This window comes from Heterodontus francisci, chromosome 24 (genome assembly GCF_036365525.1).
Source record: "Heterodontus francisci isolate sHetFra1 chromosome 24, sHetFra1.hap1, whole genome shotgun sequence".
In the NCBI taxonomy this organism is placed as follows: Eukaryota; Metazoa; Chordata; class Chondrichthyes; order Heterodontiformes; family Heterodontidae; genus Heterodontus; species Heterodontus francisci.
In genome coordinates, this window is record NC_090394.1 from 17,160,582 (window position 1) to 17,176,306 (window position 15,725).

Sequence of the window (15,725 nt, forward strand, 5' to 3'; positions counted from 1 at the left end):
CCCATCTTGGCTACCTTTGAAGCTCTTTAATGCCAAAAGTATGTGGTGAAAATCACCCCCCTTGTGTCTCGGCAAGCATTTAGCATTCAACCAGCACCATGAAAAATAGATTATTTGGCCATTTACCTCTGGACTTGACCCTCCTGGCCAACCTCCCATCATCCACCATACATAAACATGAGTTCATCCAAAGCTCTGCTGCCCATGTCCTAACTTGCACCATATCCCCTTCACCCATCATCCCTGTGCTCATTGACCTACATTGGCTTCAAGTTAAGCAGTGCCTCAATTTTAAAATTCTCAAACCTGTTTACAAATCCCTCCATGGCCTCGCCTCTCATTATCTCTGTAATCTCCTCCAGCCCTACAACCCCACTGAGATATCTGCGCTCCTCTAATTCTGGCCTCTTGAGCATCTCCAATTTTAATTGCTTCACTATTGGTGGCCGTGCCTTCAGCTGCCTCGGCCTTAAGCACAGTGGCGCAGTGGTTAGCACCGCAGCCTCACACCTCCAGCGACCCGGGTTCAGTTCTGGGTACTGCCTGTGTGGAGTTTGCAAGTTCTCGCTGTGTCTGCGTGGGTTTCCTCCGGGTGCTCCGGTTTCCTCCCACATGCCAAAAGACTTGCTGGTTGATAGGTTAATTGGCCATTATAAATTGCCCCTAGTGTAGGTAGGTGGTAGGGAAATATACGGACAGGTGGGGATGTGGTAGGAATATGGAATTAGTGTAGGATTAGTATAAATGGGTGGTTGATGGTCGGCACAGACTTGGTGGGCCAAAGGGCCTGTTTCAGTGCTGTATCTCTATAACTAAAAATAACTATAACTAAAAAAAAAAATTCCCTCCCTAAGTCTCTCCGCCCGTCTACCTCGCTTTCCTCTTTTAAGACACTCCTTAAAATCTACCACTTTGATCAAGCTTTTGGTAATCTGACCTAATATAATCTTCTGTGACTCTGTCAAATTTTGTTTAATAACACTTCTGTGAAGTGCCTCAGATGTTTTACAGGAGGGTAACAGATCCCACCTAATTTTCCTATTGTTGAAATGAACAGAAGGACTTTCAAATAGGTTGTATCAAGGATATACACACCTCCCCAGCAGGTTTTCCTTTCTGTGCTCTGTGCAGGCAGTGCTTGATGATTGGTAAAGCAATAAAGTAGAAGCATGTACTCCACAATATTATATTAAATAAAGTTGCATCTACCAGGGAGTGAGTTAAAAGCTGCAAACTGATCTGGGCGATGAGGCAAATGATATGCTTGGGTGGTCTGGTGTCACCTGAATCTTTGGTTGAGGTAGCTCACTGTCAGATATGCATTGCTGTACATTTTCAGTAGCAGTTCTTTGACCTAAATAACGCAGAGCCAAATGGTTTAGTTCTTTTCCATGTATGGAACCAAAGCAGCCTAAAAACATAGTGCTGTGAAACAATCTCCCGTACACAAAGAAATTACAAGCTGTGAATTAGATTCCAGGTTCTCCATTTACTGCCGCCACCTTTAAGTTTCTACAAAAGTACCCGTGACTCTTTGGCGACAAGTTTGCAGCTGTGTCTCTGGAAGTAATAAGAACTGATCTTGATCACTGCCAAATGTCATAACAGGATTCTGGCAGAGGAACAGAGTCCCTCATCTCAGTGAAGGACTTAATCATACAGTTAACCAGAAACATGTGTTACTTTTCTCTCTCTATGTATTATGTTGTTTTTTATACTGTATCATCACATTCACATTATTAATAATCAGTCATTTTTGGTTATCATGTGCTGGTGGTGAACATACCAGTGTTTCATTGTGGAATTTGGAACTGAGATAGCATGGAATACTTCAGGCTGCTTGAGGCCTGAATTTTAGTAAATCAAATATTGCAACGTCTATTACCACAGGTGCATTTCAAGCAATGGTTTTATCTGTTTGTAAAAGAATAGCTGGTTTGTGAAATAAAATGAAGGGTCTTTTTGAGATTGGGGCTGAGGCACAAGGTTAGGGAAGATTAGAGGGAGATTTTCTCTACCTTTCACTGTGCTGTACTTGAAGCCCTTGGCCGGAATTTTACGCCTCCCACAGGAGCGGGCTGGAGACTGGGGGAGGGGTGTAAAATTGAGTGGGAGGTGGGGAATGCCGTTCCCGATTAACTGCCACTTAAGGGCCTCCTCCCACTGCTGCTGCTGGTATTTTACCAGCAGTGGGCAGGCAGCGCAGGACCCCCAGGAAGCCATCCAGTAAAACTTGGCAGCCTCCTTGCGGGCGGGGGGGACCCCTCCTAATCAGTCACCCTGTGCCCCACAGAGGGACCCCCCACTGGGCCATGTAAATTCTCTGTGTGGCTCCCAGGCGCGGCGGAGGCAGGCTCGTCCCTGACTCTTAAGCTGGTCGTGGGGTATTCGCCCCGATGAAAAATCCCAGCCCTTGACTTTGGCAATGGGTGTTGTGTTTTCTACTTTACACAGACACACCAACTACATGATTGGTAACTCAATTAGGTGGGTTATTTTATTTAAAGAGATTCAACTATATACAACAATATGTGGGAGGCAAGTTAACACATCTGGTCTCAAGGACTGCTCCTATCTTCTGCCTGATGATCACATGAGTATATACATCATATCCTGTCTGGTGATGCATAGTAGTTTTAGATATGCCCCTTAAGGAACATAGGAAGATAGGAACAGGAGTAGGCCATTCAGCCCCTCGAGCCTGTCCCGCCATTCAATGAGATCATGGCTGATCTGCGGCCTAACTCCATATACCTGCCTTTTGGCCCATATCCCTTAATATCTTTGCTTAACAAAAATCTATCAATCTCAGATTTAAAATTAACAACTGTTCTAACTTCAACTGCTGTTTGTGGGAGAGAGTTCCAAACCTTTACCACCCTTTGCGTGAAGCAGTGCTTCCTAACATCTCTCCTGAACGGTCTGGTCCTAATTTTTAGTTTTAGTTTTAGTGTCCCTTAGTTTTAGAATCTCCAACCAGTGGAAATAGTTTATCTTTGTCTAGCCTGTCTTTTCCTGTTAATATTTTGAAGACTTCGATCAGATCACCCCTTAACCTTCTACATTCTAGCGAAAACAGGCCTAATTTGTGTAATCTCTCCTCGTAACTTAACCCCTGTAGTCCAGGTATCATTCTTGTAAACCAATGTTGCACTCCCTCCAAGGCCAATATATCCTTCCTAAGGTGTGGTGCCCAGAACTGCTCACAGTACTCCAAGTGGGGTCTAACCAGGGTTTTGTACAGCTGCAGCATAACCTCTGTGTCTTTATACTCCAATCCTCTAGATATAAAGATTAGCATGCCATTAGCCTTTTTGATTATTTTCTGCACTTGCTTGTGGCACCTGAACCCCCCAAGTCTCTGGACATCCACTGTACTTCACCTCTTCCCATTTAGAAAGTACCCTTCTCTATTCTTTTTTGGTCCAAAATGGATAATCTCACATTTGCCACATTGAAATCCATCTGCCACAGTTTTGCCCACTCACCTAGTCTGTCAATATCTCTTTGCAATTTTATGCTATCATCTAGACCGTCTACAATGCCGCCTAACTTTGTATCATCAGCAAATTTGGATATATGACTTACTATGCCATCATCCAAGTCGTTAATGAATAATGTAAATATTTGAGGCCCCAACACAGATCCCTGTGGGACACCACTTGTCACATCCTGCCAATCGGAGTACTTACCCATTATCCCCACTCTCTGTCGCCTACCACTCAACCAACTTTATAACCATGTCAATAATTTGCCCTCAACTCCATGGGCATCTACCTTAGTTAATAGTCTTTTATGTGGGACTTCTTCAAATGCCTTCTGGAAGTCCATATAAATATCATCCAGACACTCCCCTGTCCACTACCTTAGTCACCTCTTCAAAAAATTCAATGAGATTTGTCAGGCATGACCTTCCCGTCATGAATCCATGCTGGCTGTCCCTGATTAACTGAAATTTTTCTAGGGTGTTCAGTCATCCTATCCTTGATTATAGACTCCAGCAACTTGCCCACCACAAATGTCAGGCTAACTGGTCTGGAATTTCCTTGGTTCCCTTTCACCCTTCTTAAAAAGTGGAATGACATGTGCAACTTTCCAATCCAGAGGGACCACTCCTGAATCTAGGGAACTCTGAAAGACTATAGTTAGGGCATCTACAATGTGCTCCCCTACTTCAAAGAACTAAGAACAAAGAACAGTACAGCACAGGAACAGGCCATTCAGCCCTCCAAGCCTGTGCCGATCTTGATGCCTGTCTAAACTAAAACCTTCTGCACTTCCGGGGACGTATCCCTCTATTCCCACCCTATTCATGTATTTGTCAAGATGCCTCTTAAACGTCGCTATCGTACCTGCTTCCACCACCTCCCCCGGCAGCAAGTTCCAGGCATTCACCACCCTCTGTGTAAAAAACTTGCCTCGCACATCCCCTCTAAACTTTGCCCCTCGCACCTTAAACCTATGTCCCCTAGTAACTGACTCTTCCATCCTGGGAAAAAGCTTCTGACTATCCACTCTGTCCATGCCACTTTGTAAACCTCTATCATGTCGCCCCTCCACCTCCGTCATTCCAGTGAAAACAATCCAAGTTTATCCAACCTCTCCTCATAGCTAATGCCCTCCAGACCAGGCAACATCCTGGTAAGCCTCTTCTGTACCCTCTCCAAAGCCTGCAAGTTCTTCTGGTAGTGTGGCGACCAGAATTGCACGCAGTATTCCAAGTGTGGCCTAACTAAGGTTCTGTACAGTTACAGCATGACTTGCCAATTTTTATACTCTATGCCCCGACCTATGAAGGCAAGCATGCCGAATGCCTTCTTGACTACCTTATCCATATGTGTTGCCACTTTCAGTGACCTGTGGACCTGTATGCCCAGATCTCTCTGCCTGTCAATACTGCTAAGGGTTCTGCCATTTACTGTATACTTCCCACCTGTATTAGATCTTCCAAAATGCATTACCTCACATTTGTCCGGATTAAACTCCATCAGCCATTTCTCCACCCAAGTCTCCAACCGATCTATATCCTGCTGTATCCTCTGACAATCCTCATCACTGTCCGCAACTCCACCAACCTTTGTGTCGTCCGCAAATTTACTAATCAGACCAGCTACATTTTCCTCCAAATCATTTATATTTACTACAAACAGCAAAGGTCCCAGCACTGATCCCTGCGGAACACCACTTCCTTTAACACCCTCGGATGGAAACCATCAGGTCCTGGGTTTCTCACTCTTTAGTTCCATTAATTTCCTTGTTACTGATGTTTTACTTATGTTAATTGTATTAAGTCACTGTCCCCTAGCGGCTAATAATTTTTTCGGGACATCCGGCAAGTTATCCTCCTTTTCAACTGTAAATACTGAGGCAAAGTAATTGTTCAACATGTCTGCCATTTCCCCATTATCAATGACAATATCTCTATTTTCAGCTTTTAGTGGGCCATTCATTGCTCTTGACCACCCGCTTTCCATTTATGTAACTATAACATTTCTTCTTATTGATTTTGATCTCCCTTGCAGGTTTCATAATCTCTTTTAGTAGCTCTTATTAGATGCTTTGTGACCCTTTGCTGGTCTTTGTATCGATCCCATTCGGCCAGATCTGTGCTACGTTTTGCATTTTTGTGAGCCCTTTTTGTTCTATGCTATCCCGAATCTCTTTAAGTTATATCCCAATATCCCCATTTTTTTCTAGCTTAAAGTTGTATCCTTAAATAATCAGAACTATTTACATTACATCAAGAGAAAACTGTTAAGTGTTTAAAGTTGTGATTCTACAAAGTGATAAACTTATATGAGGCATAGTAGTGGTTTGCTGATACGCCCACACTTGGTTACTATGAAGTTGGTTTGAGATCACTGTATGTTCTCACAATTCTGGTTGTCTGTAGGAGTGATGTGCTTGGATCGTGTCTTAGACCATGTTCTACTTGTGATAGGGCTACTTGGTGTTACTTATTCTGGTACTTCCCTAATTTGGCATTGGTTTCTTCGCAATGTCATGCCATTGGGTGTTCACACCCATCCTTATATTCACTGTACATAACTCCCAGCCTCAACCTACTGCTTAGAAGCACAGTAATGACTTCTTACCAGCTCCCTCCAAGTCAGACTGGAGGGACACCTGCTTGCGTTCTGCTGCCTTCCCAGCTATGACACCATAGCAAAAGCACACCTTTAGCTATAGGTAAAGACCCCTGACAGAAAAAGCTTCTCTCAGCCATAATTTGAATGTAAAATTGATCACCCCTGTTCAGAAGCTGTTAAGATAAAAAAGAATTCTGCTCCCGTATACTGTAACTTTCAAACTTCTTATGATTTTCCCCTGAACTTTCCATTGTCCCTGACCATTTAACGTTGCTTCTGCCTTCAAGGCGCAGGCAGTACCCATATTTCCTCTGCCTGTTCTGCTGCGCTATATCTGTAGTTGCTTCATGATACCAAGCCTCTTCAGAAAGATTGGGCACCAGTATATTAGATCGCACTTCTGGTGTCCTCCACACTAATTCCTCCTCAACAACGCAGGGATAGGGAAAGTGGCCCTCATACTTGTAGTATCTGTTTTTCAGATATTTGCAATCACTTTATTTCCTGCTGACTGCCTGAAGCCAGACTGTTTCATTCTTGATCCATGGCAAAGTAAATAAATTGATTGTGAAATCATTATTCCTCTCGCAATTGTATTTGAGCGGATATTTAAAACTAGATCCAGATGGGTAGAAGGAAAGCTGTATCATTCTAATGTTCAGTAAGTGAGGAGGGACTTGTAGCCCATCCAGGTGTTAGAACCATTAACTCTGATGCCTCAAAGGAGAGAGAGCTCCATACTAGCAGCTGCTGACAACACAGGGATGTGAATCTCCTGCAACACAAACAGTCTCGGTCTTTTAAATCCTGCTGATTGGCAGCTTTATGTAATTGTGAAAGATACCTTTTAGTTTCTTTTGTCCAAGTTTGACCTACGAAGAATATATTTGACCCAAGCCTTCATTGGTTCTTTATTGGATCTCTGCTTGACAAGCAGTTGAATGAGCTGAGGCTAGTAGGAAATGTACTGTTAAAATAAAAGTTCACAGGAAGACTTTGGCCGGCATTTCCTGGCACGCACTCATGCAGAAATGGCACTGAAATTAGCGCCAATATCTGCACCAACCTTGCCCAAGATCTGCACCCAAATTTCTTGCAGAAACAAATGGCACAAGTCTGCTCTGACACTACAGTTTTGCTGAAATGTTCCAGGAAATTGCAAGCCTTTGTATTGTGGACATGAGAAGTAAAGGGGGAATTTTAAGCTGGAGCAGCGCGTGAGTTTGGGTGCGGGAAGTGGAGTTAAAATTGGGGTAAATGCCAACGCATCGGCAAGCTGGCTCCAACCTGCTGACTTCCGCGTTTAACTTGAGCACATCAGTCTGCTTGCACACAACCCCTTCAGGAGAGGCAGGTTACCTATTATCAGACACTAATTGCTCAATTGCAGTGAGATTTCAGCACAGTTTTAAATTTATCATCGTATGCAGGAATTTCCTGGACTTCCTGAAACTCACCATTGAAAGCAAGTTGAGGACACAATGGCAGTTGAGGGGGCTGAATCAAGCTCATGGAAATACTGTAATAAATACTGAATACTCTGTACAGCTGCTTTGTTACCTGCTAGTGGGAAAGGGTTCATTCAGAGTATGTTAGCTGAGAGGTTACTTTCTACACCTTGGAGTTTTTCGGAATCATATAGATTCTGCACTGGCAATGGCAGTGAAATTGTCATTCCTCCTCTGAAACTGACTGCGAATTCTGGAGTCCGCACATGCGCAGTTAACCACAGAAATCCACAAGATGCCATCAGTGATTCTACATTTCTCCACGGGTTGGTGGGGGGGGGGGGGGGGGGGGGGGGGGCGCCCTTGAAGTATCCTCAGTCTGCAACCAATTCGAAACCTCTGAACTGACAAGAATTTGTCCTTTTACGCTAGTCATCTCGCTGTAGAAATTCTTGAAAACATTACACCTTGTTAAATGAGGTGTAACTGGGTTTTTAATACCATGCTAAGTTTGGAATTACTGCTGAAAAACTTTTCTGGCCCAGAAAAAACAAATTTTATATTTGTGGAATGTCAAATTTCTCCATTATGATAAAAGAAAATCCACGTACTTTCAAAATCTATTTTTAAAATGTTTGTTTATGATATTTCAGCTTCTAACTTATTCCCGTGTGAATGACCCTATCATTTACTTTGCTCTCTGTAAAATGTAAGTACAAGTGAAGGATAATCAGTGCATTTTACTTCCTTATATGCTGATTATGAGAATACTTCAATGTGATTGGCTGTTTACCCTACTTGATGACATCACTGTTGCTGGGTGTCTGGAGATCCCCTTGACTTTGTGCAAAATTCAAACTAATGTCAGAAAAGGGGAAATTCATGCCACAGGTTGCTATACCTTTGTGGGTAGCTGTAGAGGTCATTTGAGGGGAGGGGAAAGCCCTCAATCGGGCACCCTGTGCCCAACTGTCATGGCCCCCCTCCCCCCCACCCCCACCCCCACCCCGGCGTGTGGAAAGGCTGGCAGCTATCGCTGGGTGGCCTTTCACGTCCCGAGCACACCCGCTTGCCACGGGTAAAATATCCTTGGAGGTGGGCAAGGGCCCTTAAATGTTAAGTGGCCACCTAAGGGCCTTGATTGGCCTCGGGCGGACAGACCATTCCCCCCCCCACCCCCACCTGACCGCTGTAAAGTTCACTGGAGGCGGGAGCGGGGTTGGTAGGCCTCCCGGAGCCTCCCACTCAATTTTACGCCACCCCCACACCACCATCTGACCTGCTGGGTGTGGCGTAAAATTCAGCCCGGGGTGTTTCCTTGACGTGTTGGAACAGCAGCACTTCAGGAGGCTCAGGGTCTCTTGTCATGTGGTGTCAGGCATTTGTAGCCACCTAGAAGGAGACTTGCTGCCTGCTGGACCCTGGTGGCCATATGTTACCAGTCGCTTTCAAAGTCTCCACCGCCCTCAACATTTGTGTCTCTGGATCCTTCCAGGAGTCTGCTGGAGACATGTCCAGGATCTCCCGGTCGCCTACTCACAAATACATAAAACAGGTGACTGGTGAGTTGTTTGCCAGAGTTATGTCAACTTCACCTGTGATGATACCAGTCTGAATGAACTGGAGCTCGGGTTTGTGTCCCTTGCTGCCTTCCCACAGGTGCAGGCTGCCATCAACTGCTCACATGTGGCAATCCCAAATCACCCAGGACTATTTGTCAACCACAAGGGCTTCCACGCCATCAAGTACAGATGGTCTGTAACCACAGAAAGATCTTTCTGCAGGTGTCTGCAAGATTCCCTTGGAGCTGCCATGATGTTTTTGTCCCGTGGCAGTCCACCCTGCCTGATCTCTTGGCACCTGGGAGCAGACTTAAAGGGTGGCTGTTAGAAGACAAGAGATGACACTTCAAACTTTGCTGATTACACCCATCAGAAACCCAACCAATGAAGTTCAACAGCGCTATAATAAGTGCTATATCACCACCAGATGTGTGATTGAACAGACCATCTGCATATTGAAAATGCGTTTCAGGTGCCTGGACAGATTTGGAGTTGCCCTTCAGTATGCACCAGGGAGGGTCTCCAGAGCGGAGACCCACAGAGCTGCACCTGAAGTGCTGTAACCTGCAAGGCTATGGACCAGGTACTGGAAGGTAGGACTAGAATGGCTGGCTAGTTTTTTTTCAGCCAGCACAGACACGATGGGTTGAATGGCCTCTTTCTGCGCTGTAACATTTCCATGGTTTCTAACGGTTGTGGTTTGCAGTGTTCTGCACAACGTTGCACATCAGCGAGGTTTGGACCTTCAGGATGAACAAGGTGCAGAGCACACATTGCCTGCAAATGATTCCGAGGAGGGGAAAGATGAGGAAGGCGATGAGGACAATGCAACACTAGCTGCTCACATTGCTGCCCAGGATGTCAGGGATGCCCTTCATTTGGGTTGCAGCAGTGGACCAATCTACGAAGCACATGCAACGGCCACTCTTCCTGCTGCCCGCCCCCAACCCCTGCCAACCAGTGCCACTGACATAAAGCAGTCCTGCAAACAAACAACCACCAGTTGCATATATTAGTCTCCATCAATTCACGACTTCCCATTCATCATCAAGCAAGTTAGAAATTAACTTTTCACCCAGCACCCAAGAATGGACAAGATGGGAATGTGGTGCAAAATAAAATATATGTGATCCTACTAAAGAACCCAAACTTCACAACATAATGTTTTCTCATATACCTGTGTGCATACCCACTGCAAAGCTTTTCTCTTCCTTTTCCTACCACTCCTACAATGTGGATCCCCTGTCGCTTGAGCAGAGGTAGAGAAAGGCTGCTTAGATCCCTGCTTCGACTGCTCACATAGTCTTGGCTGATGATCTCTGGGTTTTGGAGCCTGTGTGGGGCTCTGCCAAAGACTTACACCTGCATCTGTGCAGTGGCAGACTCAGCCATCAGGAGATCAGGCAGCATGTGGTCTACCAACTGGGAGGGGCAGGGCCACAAGAGGTGGGAAGTAGAGGCACCTTTGAGTGGAGTCCCACTTTTACATCCCCTTTCGTGATCATCCTGTCATGGTCCAACCGCAGTTCACTGCTTCCACTGTGCTGGAGATCAGCCCGGTCCTATAAGGCTAAGGCTAAGGTATCTGTCAGCCTATTTAAATTGGCATGTTGGTGTCCAGGGTTTTCACAGTCATTGTCAAGGCAACATGGACTCGTCAGATTGCCACATTTGATGTTCCATAGAGTTGATCACCATTTGCATGCAAGAAGACATCATCGCAATGCCCTGCGACATCCCCCCACCTCATGCTTGAGGCAGACTACTCTGATTGCTTTGCAGTCATGGTCAGTGTGCTTGGAAGGTCTGTCAGTGTATCGTACATGGTCTGTCGCTGCTCAGTGATTCTCCTCTTCATCGATGGCCTCTAGGGTACAGCATCCGTGTCCAGCAGAACAGAGCCTGGAGAGGGCTGCGGCCTTCGACGCAGACCCTCCACTGTTGTCGCTGCCAGCATCATCTGCTCTTGCTCAGTCTCCAGGTGAAAACCCACATGAGGCGGTTTTATGAGGTCCTAGCAAAGTGTATCTAAGCTGGTGCATGGTCTGCACCAGTCCTGTCAGCTGGATTCAGCTCACCTGAGAGGTAAGTGAATTCCTGCTGCATGCACGAAGGCTCTTTTGGAGACGATAGATACGAATTAGTCCTGGCAAGGTAAGTATATTGCAAATTATCATTATTTCACACACTGCTGAAATCAAGCCAACATGTTTGAGTATTGTATGACATGTGGGACACTATATTGTATTGTGTCACCATGTAGCTCGGACGTCTCCATCTTCCCATCTCCGACAGCTAGGGACATCAAAGCACCACAGATTCTGGGTACTGCCTGTGTGGAGTTTGCAAGTTCTCCCTGTGTCTGCGTGGGTTTCCTCCGGGTGCTCCGGTTTCCTCCCACATGCCAAAGACTTGCAGGTTGATAGGTTAATTGGCCATTATAAAATTGCCCCTAGTATAGGTAGGTCGTAGGGAATTAGAGGGACAGGTGGGGATGTAGTAGGGATCTGGGATTAGTGTAGGATTAGTATAAATGGGTGGTTGATGGTCGGCACAGACTCAGTGGGCCGAAGGGCCTGTTTCGGTGCTGTATCTCTTAAAAAAAAAATCTCTAGCACTTCCTCCGCTGCTGCTGTTAGGTGGGATATCTGTGGGGGCCACCTCTGGTTCTCTCTGTCTCCCCCATGTTCTGTGCTCTCTCTTCAATGAAGGAAGGAATAAACCTATGATGAGTGCAATGGCTTGTGTTCATCTGATGGATGCAGCGTATTTGGTGAGGGTGACTATCAGATGTGTGAAATTACACAAGGATGTGGGTAAGCAGCAGTGGTGAATGAATAGATGGGGTTGTGAAGAAATGCACAGAAAGAGAAAGATGGGTGTGCTTGCAAGGTAAGTGGGTGTGCAGAGTAACGTGATACAGTAGGCTTGACAATGCAGAGGGTGTGTGTGTGGGGGGGGTTGATGTGCACAGAAAGATGCAGGTGAATGTGCATCAGTACTGGGATCATGCAGCAGATTCCAGTACATTGCCCATTGTCTATCAGAACAGGGATCATACAGCAGATCCCAGTATGTCACAGTAAGAGTAGAACCAAGCAAGGGTAGTCCCACTGGGTTGGACAGCGGATTTGATATTCATTGTTTCAATCTGTATTTATTGGACTAAGTCTTACAGAATCTACTCTGTTTATGTTCCATAGTACGAACGGTTACTGAGAAACAACCACACACAGCTGCAACTGGACACCAATGCAGAAAAATTGTTCTCTAACAAATGGTCAGTCCAGTTGCATCCAGAAAAAATGGTGTCCAGCCAATCATATTTGTATTTGTGCTGTCAGTCCTAACACTTTTGGACAAGCCCAAGACATTACCTCCTGAAGTATTTCTTGGCAGTTTCAGAGACAGTAAGGCCTTTACACTAAAGCACTGCTGCCAACGTCAGAGCTGCTGTCTGCTGTGCCACTACAATGTCATCAGTGGACTGAATTACTCCGTTTAATTCATCCATTTGCTAATGCAGTGCATGCGTAGAATATGTTTACTGAATCTTCACTTCACTTCATGACATGATTTTTGGCAAATAGTGATTAGTCATCACTTCCTCTCTGATGACAAATGCACCTAAAACATTCTCTTTGATAACATTGCCCTTGCTGTAACATACATTTTGTGAAACTTCTATGGTGAGCCTTATGAAGATGAAGCAGTGCTCAGGTCTGTTCCCAGGCTTTATGTATCACGCCTACACACTCCTTAAAAATGACATTTTGTTTCCCTATGCAGTCTCCAGACAAATTGGATGGCAGATTTGTTCCGAAATGTCATATCCCTCGGGAACCTCTGGTCCTGCATTCCCACTGTCAGGCCCCGCTGAAGCATCTGTAATGCTAATAAAACGTGACAAAGGACTACAGCAGTATCTGCTGGAGGCAGCATACTCCTACGTTATACAGGTATCTCTTCCTTCTGTACTGGGCAAAAAAGAAATAAGTGGACCCGAAAAAGCTATCAGTGTTAGGCCCCAAGATTAACTATGCTTCTATTTTGTAGGTAATCACATTTGACTAATGAATACCATGTCAATCACTGCAGTAACTGAAGCAAAACATTCACCCACTGTCTTGGTGCTGTAAGTTAAACACTGCAGGTATCTCTACTATCCTTCCTATTACTAGTTCCCAAAGGAAGACGTGTCCAAAGAATTTGTTTGAGCCAGTTAAGTGGCTTGAACTGGAAGCAAATTAGGAACTTGATCCTAAGGGCATTTTGCTATAAACCTTACTGGAATTTACAGTAAAGATCTAACTTGGCATTCTGTCCTGACATCCGTTCAGATCCCACATCACAGGAATTCTCAAACCTGATAGACTGGCCCCAGTATGAAAGGGGAGGTGGGGAAGGTCTGGCCACTTGTTAAAAACCTGGCAAGTCTGGTGACATGGAGGCCTGGTGATCTTAACACAGGGCCTCATTAAAATAAAATGCTGCAGACTCCTGCCCTACACCCAGTCACATTGACAGCCTGGCCAGCAGGTGGGAAAGTAAACAAGTGGCAGGAGGCCCCAGCCAGGGTCATGTGGGGACGATCCCTGGCAATTAATGGCGTGGAAAGATTGGTGCTACGGTCGGGATGGGGGATGGGAGACTCAAAAGAACAGGTTAACATAGAGACATAGTGGGAAGGAAGTAGAATGGGTAGGGTTAACTAAATCACATTATTTTAACTGTGACTCACTCCCCACCTGTGGGGGCAGTTAAAATCAGGGCCAATGCGTCACTGCTACTTTTATTTTCCTGCAAAATCATCTACTTCAAATAGACTATGTGCTGCCAGACCACTAGACCGCAGCTCAATAATGAGTAAAAATGTCTTATGAATGATGAGATGCTATTGAGTGAATGTCAAGAGTAATCCACTGTGAGTTTACAAAGCTATGAGAAGCTGCCAATGGCTGCATAATTCGTTTGGAAGCATTCCTTCTTATCTATTTGTAGAATTGCAGCCAATTTAGTAGTTTCGCCTTTGACTCTAAAGAGTAAGAAAGTTATATCGAGCCAAGAGTAGCTCTGTGGCTCTTTTTTTCTCATCTTCGGTTCTATAATTTTTAAAATATTCATTCTTGGGATGAGGGCATCACTGGCAAATCCAGCATTTATTGACCATCCCTATTTGTTCTTGAGAAGGTGGTGGTGAGCCGTCTTCTTGAACTGCTGCAGTCCTCATAGTGTAGGTACACCCACAATGCTGTTAGGGAGGGAGTTACAGGATTTTGATCCAGCAAGAGTGAAGGAACTGCAATCTAGTTCCAGGACAGGATGGTGTGTAACTTGGAGAGGAACTTGCAGGCGGTGGTGTTCACTTGTGTCTGCTGCCCTTGTCCTTCTAGGTGTGATGGTGGGGGATTAAACAATGGTGTTGGCATTGAATAGCCAGGTGAAATGATTAGACTCTCTTGTTAGAGATAGTCATTGCCTGGCACTTGTGTGGCACAAGTGTTACTTACCACTTATCAGCCCAAGCCTGAACATTGTCCAAGTCTTGCTGCATGCGGGCACGGATTGCTTCATTATCTGAGGAGTTGCGAATGGTGCTGAACACTGCAATCATCAGTGAACATCCTCACTTCTGACCTTATGATGGGGGAAGGTCATTGATGAAGTAACTGAAGATGATTGGGCCTAGGACACTACCCTGTGGAACTCCTGCTGTGATATCCTGGGGCTGAGATGATTGGCCTCCAACAACCACAGCCATCTTCCTTTGTGCTAGGCATGACTCCAACCAGTGGAGAGTTTTCCTCTGATTCCCATTGACGTCAGTTTTGCTAGGGCTCCTTGAAGCCACACTCAGTCAAATGGTACCTTAATGTCAAGGGCAGTCACTCTCACCTCACCTCTGGAATTCAGCTCTTTCGTCCATGTCTGGACCAAGGCTGTAATGAGGTCTGGAGCCAAGTGGCCCTGGTGAAACCCAAGCTGAGCATCGGTAAGCAGGTTATTGGTGAGTAAGTGCCGCTTGATAACACTGTCGATGACACCTTCCATCATTTTGCTGATTAATATAATGACAAATTCCATTGTTTGGTTTACATTTCAATATAGAACATTACAGTTGTCAGTACATCTTTGTCAGGAGGGTGAATAATATGTCAAGAGAACGTTATGAGAATAAATTTAAGATTTAATTAATAGGATTTTTCTAGAATGCTTAATATTCAAACATTAAAGGAGTGCTTTTACCCTTACCCTCGGAATTTGTGAGAAAATTCTGATGTCAAGCTATCAGCTTAGCATTGTATTTGTGTTGTTCACACTGTTCTTCAGTCATAGTGTTGGTAAAATGGAGACTACTCAAATTGGGCAAATTGTTCAAACCAAGAACACTCAGAACTGCAATATGTTTGAAGAGTTTTTTTCAGTTTTTTCAAGAAATTTTATTGTTGCTTCTTAACTGTTTGCAGAAATGAAACCATATCTGCCTGGGCGCATGCTATTTATGAAAAAGTAGATTTGAGTAAACTGGTGAGCAAGATGATTAGAAAGTGGTAAAGGAATTTCTGCCTTTTCTAATACCTCTAAGTCTTACTTCCATTTATTTATGGAAATTAACAGAATAAAAC

At 44.9% G+C, this 15,725-nt stretch overlaps 1 protein-coding gene across 3 annotated transcripts in view; it reads left to right on the forward strand.

Moving 5' to 3' along the window:
- The window catches only part of LOC137383224 (uncharacterized), a 472,338-nt gene that overhangs the window by 169,858 nt on the left and 286,755 nt on the right, over positions 1-15,725 (forward strand). For all 3 annotated transcript variants that reach the window (XM_068055726.1, XM_068055727.1, XM_068055728.1), the window contains exon 21: positions 12,889-13,058. In XM_068055726.1, coding sequence (XP_067911827.1) covers positions 12,889-13,058 — 170 coding nt within the window. The remainder of the gene's footprint in view (positions 1-12,888; positions 13,059-15,725) is intronic.